This window comes from Alexandromys fortis, unplaced genomic scaffold (genome assembly GCF_014885135.2).
Source record: "Alexandromys fortis isolate MF-2015 unplaced genomic scaffold, M_Fortis_MF-2015_v1.1 scaffold_0, whole genome shotgun sequence".
NCBI lineage: Eukaryota > Metazoa > Chordata > Mammalia > Rodentia > Cricetidae > Alexandromys > Alexandromys fortis.
Genome location: NW_026067949.1, coordinates 40,444,900 through 40,451,333, shown reverse-complemented (window position 1 = coordinate 40,451,333; position 6,434 = coordinate 40,444,900). Strand labels below are relative to the sequence as shown.

Sequence of the window (6,434 nt, the reverse complement as noted above, 5' to 3'; positions counted from 1 at the left end):
TGAAGATTATATAATTGTAATTACTCTCTACATTATTTAGACTCCTTGAGATAGAATGTCTGGCAAAACTTTTGTTCTCAATATTGTTTGTTATATTTATTATTTGTTATTATTGTTTATAGTTGTATTTGGTTTAGTTCTGTCTTATTTAGACAAAAAGGGGAGATGTAGGGTTAAGCCAGCCTATGGGGGCGGACTTGCCTCGGGTGAGTGTTTACATATAAATTGGGCGCCCAGAAGCCTGCTCGCCCCTTCCTGTTTCCTGTGCTCTGCGGGAACCTTGGTTTTGTGAGTCTGATTTTTCCATTAAAGTTGTTTATATATTTATTACAATTTGTCTGCATTAATCTAAGCCACCACAAAGTAACACCTTATATCGTATGGTAATTGCTCTGATGTCAACAATAAATGCTTTGTAAAGTTGCTCAGCTCTTTATTTTCATTCTGTATAATGCTTGGGAAGGGGTTATGACTTAAGCCTTTAAAGATTATTTATCCCAGAATTTTACAGTGCTTTGGGGTATCTCAGCCTAACTGCCAGAGGGCATTTAATCTTTGCCACAAATTCAGTAAATCATTAGTGAAATTTTAGGCAATAGGAGTAGGTAGGGAGATATTGGCACTAGATGTATTTTCTGGTACTGGGAGAGGAGTTACAGTGATAGTAGTACCAATTGGAGTTGCGGTTTGTGGAGGGCTTGTTACAGAAGGTGGATTAGGACCAGAGGGGGGAGGAGGGGGTGGTCGGGCAGCTCCTGGACCAAAGGGAGGAGGAGGGGGTGGTCTGGCAGCTCCTGGACCAAAGGGAGGAGGAGGGGGTGGTCCGGCAGCTCCTGGACCAAAGGGAGGAGGAGGGGGTGGTCCGGCAGCTCCTGGACCAAAGGGAGGAGGAGGGGGTGGTCGGGCAAATCCTGGGCCGAAGGGAGGAGGAGGTGGTGGTCCTCTAGGATCAAATCGTCCTCTATGGCCTCTGTGACACTCACCAGTCTGTGGGAGAAAGGAATCAAGCAGTTTTAAACTAGGTATTTCAGAGAGTTATCAGCAAGTACACTTTCTGTGGCGGGTAGAATTTTTAACATGGCTCCGAAAAGTCCTACTCTCCAAAGACGTTTGCTGCCTGATTTTATCAGCTATGTTCTTCTAAAACAAGTTCTATAATGCTGGAGGCAGAGGCAAATTGATTTATAATAAAGGTTCTCTGTACTGGCAAAAATCATATGGGAATTAGGCTATAATAGATCAGAGAGGCCTCTGGCTCATGGCCAGCAAGAGAGCAGTGAAATCATCTCATGGCCGTTTTTTAGGTCCTGGTCTGTATCCATATTTCCCCGGGCTCCAGTACATGTATTTAAGAGTTAGAGGCTAGGATCTAAGAAAGGATAAATGGTATTTGTTTTTTCTGAGCATGGGTTCCTGTTTTTTTTCCTACATTTTCTAGCTCCATTCATTTTTATGAAATTTTCATATTTTATTATATGAAAAAGTAGGATTAATATTGATAAAAAGAGTCCAGTGTGAGAAAGGGGGAATAGGGAGCTATGTGGTGGAGACATGTGTGGGGTGGGGAAAATCCATCCAAATAGAATATGAACATCCCGCAAGAAGACCTGGTTACTTTATGTTAATAAAAACATTAATAAACAAAGTCGAGCCCATTCAAGACTGCAGTAAAGGGACAGCATGCTCTGAACTGTGAGAAGGAGACCTTGCGATGAAGAATGGGGCACATTCAGGGCTTCTCTCCTGCCTGGTGTGGCACTTGAGAAGAGAACACAACTGAGCTATGTGTAGACAATGCTATGACAAACAGGTTTTTAAAGTGTAGTTGGTGGTTATTTATTACACAACAATTGAGTGTTTCTAAGTCAAAAATTCTGCAAGTCAATCAAATAAAACGTGTCCCTCTTTGTTCTGCGCATACAGGTCCTTGAGGAAAGATTAGATGTTAATGAAGGGAAAGAAAATACCATGAACAAAATACTTAAGCTTTGATGTTAGTAGACCTGGCTGCTGAAATCAATCCCAAATGAAAGTAGTTGCCCTATAATTTTGGCAAATATCTGTTTGATAAAGGATTTAGGGTTGCTTGAGGTTTTAATTTCAATAATCTGTAAAACATGTTATAGAGTTTGTACTTTTCGGCATTTGTTAGTTTAGCATCGGTGGAAGGTACAGATATGTTTAATGTGACTCTATAGAATGGGTAGCTACAAGGTGGTCAAAGAAGGCCAAAGGGAAGAAGACTAGTAGTCTCTGTAGTGTAAAAGCTGTGGTTGAAGTTCCGCCTCTGTCATCTACAGACTGTGTTACTCTATAGCCGGTTTGAAACAACAACTCTGCTTCCACCTTTGGAAAATGACATTCTTAAATATTTCCACATTCTAGCGTCTGCCAGATCAATTGTGCGATGTTGTTAGTCATGTCTAAGGCCCTTTTCATAAAGTAATTTACTGTGAGCAATTTTATATAGCAATTAAAGAGAATGTCTAGGCAGTGCTTGCCTTGGTACAGCAAGTTTTGAAAAGTCTGCGCTATTATTTGCTATGATAGAACCCAGTTTAGCAATGTTTTCATAAAGTATAACATCATGAACCATAAAAATAGCTGAGAAGTATCACAGGAAACAAATGCATTAAGAAGTTGGCGTGCTTAAGTTTTAGGTAGATGAAAGGTTAAGAATTGCTTCACTGTCAAGGCAGTCATGGAGTGAGGTCAGAAGACTATGAAACTCAAGAGCCATACCAACCAGAGGGTAAGTGTGTGCTCCTAGTTCCACGGTGCTGATTCTAAGTCAAGATTGCTTAGAGTTGATGGTTTGCTGGGGTTACAGATTCATTTGCGTATCTGTTCAGGTCTTACTCTAATTTGTTCATCTGACACACTGCCCTCACTATCCTAAATTTTAGGCATACCCCAAGAAACTGTCTCCTAAAGTTCAGTTTCATGAACAATGTAAGATGATGTCATAGACAGTGTATGGCAGAGATTCATGATCTCCAGCATTGCCTTGTCATCCTCGAGTTTCTTTGGTCTGTCCTCTCTAGCTTTCTAGAGGCTTATACTATTCAAGTTGACACCCGCTTCCTCTTTCTCAGTTTTCTACCTCATCCTGAGTCTCCATATTTCCTGGAGATGCAGTGCCTCTTACTTCCCCAAGAGACTGCAGCAGGTAAAAATGAACTCCCTTCCCTGTCTAGGCTATGCAGCCATTAAAGTCACTAATGGCATGAGAGAACAACTTTCTCATTGTTTTCCCAGGGACTTGGTCTCTTTTCTTTTACTGACTGTTATGGTATGTCACTTCATTTAATTAGCAGAGTTCATTGAGAAAACGACCACCACCTATTTCCAATCGTCTAATAACCTCCTCATAGCTTTGTACCTGTCCCCTGGATTTTGTTTGCTCAGTTCTCAACATCTCTCATCTCTTCTGTATCATTTTAAGCTTCTCATGCGAACACATCATTCTATTTTTTGGTCTCCCTTAACTAAAGTGTGCAGAGGTTAAAGACATTCTACAGAAAACGAACATTGCCTCACATCATTCTCTACCTTGAAAAGCTTGTGCTAAAGCATCTACACTGTTGACTTTTACTCTTACCTCCTTAGTTCAATGCAACTCTGTACTAAAGGACAGTCAGATTGGCCAAATTCACTCCCTTTGTCCCCCCCCCTCATGTTTCTGTTTGGCTCCTGCCCCAACATGCCAGTATAACTCTTTTTATAAATTTTATGAAATATAATGTCTTAAGACACATCTATGCGATCACTGCTCTCTGTGCTTTTTGCAGTTCATTGAATCATGGCAGACATTAGATTACACGGGGTTCCATTTCATAGGCTGGTCAGTCTGGGAGCAAGTTCAGGATTTCACTTTTAATTGCCAAGGAATACATTCTAAGTGTGTGAAAATACAACACATTATTTTTATAGTTGATGCAATTAAAGAAAATTCCTGTGTCTCCTCAGGACATCCTGATATCAATATGAATATTATGTAGTGATAAACTTTCTTGGACATATCTGTCATTTTCCTAATGTTTTAATCCACTCACAATGGTTAGCTCCAATTTCATTTGTGTTTTAAGTTAGAGGGTTTAAAAGTGATGAAAAGATTGTCCTAGGAAGAAAAACTATACTGTTATGGACCCTGGACTTGGAGATAATTTCTTTCATTGATGGTTCAAGAACAATATAGGGAAAACACAGATCCCTTGGCTATAAGTTCATAGCTTAATCTGGTTAATCCCAGCCCTTTGCCACATTATCTTTGAGTGTTAAATGAGGTAATATACACAAACAACTGAAAAGTACAAGTAATAAATAAGATGTTTGGCTGTTTCTCTGCTCTTATGAAAAGATTATACCTTTCTAATTGAGGGCAGCAATTATTAAAAATCTTCATTTTTATGTAACTCATGGACTTATCAAATGCATGCTATTGCACTAAACTGCCGGTAGGATTGGAACTGTAGCTAAATTGTTTTTTTTTAATTATTATTTTTTATTTATTTATTCATTGTGTATACAATATTCTTTCTGCGTGTATGCCTGAAGGCCAGAAGAGGGCACCAGACCTCATTACAGATGGTTGTGAGCCACCATGTGGTTGCTGGGAATTGAACTCAGGACCTTTGGAAGAGCAGGCAATGCTCTTAACCGCTGAGCCATCTCTCCAGCCCCCTAAATTGGTTTTATTAGGAAATGACTGTTTAGGTAATCCAAATGTGAGTCTTGAAATAATAGCTCAGTTTTCTCTTGTATTCTGAGGACATGAATATGTTGAAGGTCAGCTTTAAGAGTTGGCCAAGGAGAGCTACCTGTGCAGTTTCTGGAGTATGGGAACACATGGGATTTATCTGTAATAAATCTGTATAAGGTTATCAATCTGAGCATCCAATATGGCAGGCTTAAGTGACTACCAAATTAAACCGGAATTTAAAAGTAAGAGAGTTAAAATGAGAATATGAAGATACATGGTGGAATTAAAGATACTTACCAGGAAACATGCTCCAAGAACCCAAAGGCCCAAGAACAAATACAGAGACTTCATCTTTTGGCAGCTCCTGAAAGTAAGCACAATGGCTGATTAGCGTTACTTCTAAAAACAAAATGACATTATTTGTGAATTATCTCAAATATGGTGTATGCGCAATATATCTTCCTACCCTTATCTTGGGCTCAGTATTAGTGCAGTAGTATGGTCAGCTCATAACCTTTGACTGTGTCATAATGCAGCTAATTTTCACATTTGCCTTGTGAGCTGATGCTGGAGAGAATCCAGAAATTTCTTAATGAAGACTCTGAACAACAGAAGCTTCCCAAAGTAAAGCTTTTGCCTTAGCAGTAATGATATAGAAATGAACATTTTTATTTACACGTTTTGTTTTATAATTACAGGCTTCTATAGACTTGTGTTTGATACATTACCACTTTAACTTGATCATATTTAATTTCTTATTTCACCTAGTAGATAAGGAAGAAGTCTTTCTGTTAGATGCTACCAAATATCAAAGCATCACTTAATATACAGACTAGCTTTACCACTCTGCAAAGTCATCTTGTCCTTAATGAATGTTTCAAATCTGCTTTCTAACATCTGACTATGTTCCATCAATATGTAGAACAGAAGAAAGTTCATTCTTTAACTCTATTTTATTTTTAATTCTTATAGTTTGTTATAAATATCCAGAGCCAGTTTATTTGAGTTCTGCCTTCATACCACTACACACAGGGACCCGTCAACTCCCACAGTCAACTCTGTTAATAGTGTAAATATGGCAGCCGAACCTTGAAACCTTGAAAGCAACTTAGGAACAAATTTTCACAAGATATTATGAGCATATGCGACACTTTGGTTTTTCTTAACATACATTTTATGTGAAGCTTAAAAAACAACTAAATTAATTGGAAATATATATGTTATGTCATTCTGTTTCAGAGTACATATGAGAGTAGACCATCGTGAATGACAAAGAGCCATAAGGTACAGAGACAAGGGAGGGAATTGTGGACTTTGGTGGACTCGCTGTTCCAAGGGATCAACATGAATAATTTCCTGTTACTTGCAAAAATTTTCAAAATATAATACTATTTATGACTTACGATTTCTTGCAGGCACTTATTCTTGCAGTGATAAGAAAAGAAGATCCTAGAAGCAGCACATTATATTGTTATCTCTGTAGCTGGGCAAAATTTAATGTCATGTTAAAGGGCTTAGTTCCAGGCGCCTACCTTGGAGAATTTTCTTCCTAGCTGATTAGTCTGCTGTCCAGGAGGTTGTTTCCGAGCAATTGAAGATGAAGGACAATGGCCCAGACTCTCAGCTCTTATATATGTTGTAGTGTAATTTCATTGGCCGTAGAAGAAACACAGTGGAAGTTGAAACAACTTCTCGGTTGATGCTTTACAGACAGGAAGCATCCGTGCCAGTT

At 38.8% G+C, this 6,434-nt stretch overlaps 1 protein-coding gene across 1 annotated transcript; it reads right to left on the bottom strand.

Annotated features, from left to right (window-relative positions):
* Positions 1–588: 588 nt before the first annotated feature.
* LOC126506288 (submaxillary gland androgen-regulated protein 3B-like) lies at positions 589–5,053 on the bottom strand. The gene is made up of 2 exons (XM_050149694.1): positions 5,000–5,053; positions 589–987 (listed from the first exon to the last, which is right to left on the bottom strand). Exons 1-2 carry the CDS (start codon positions 5,051–5,053, stop codon positions 589–591), a joined length of 453 nt encoding a protein of 150 aa, XP_050005651.1.
* Positions 5,054–6,434: the final 1,381 nt, after the last annotated feature.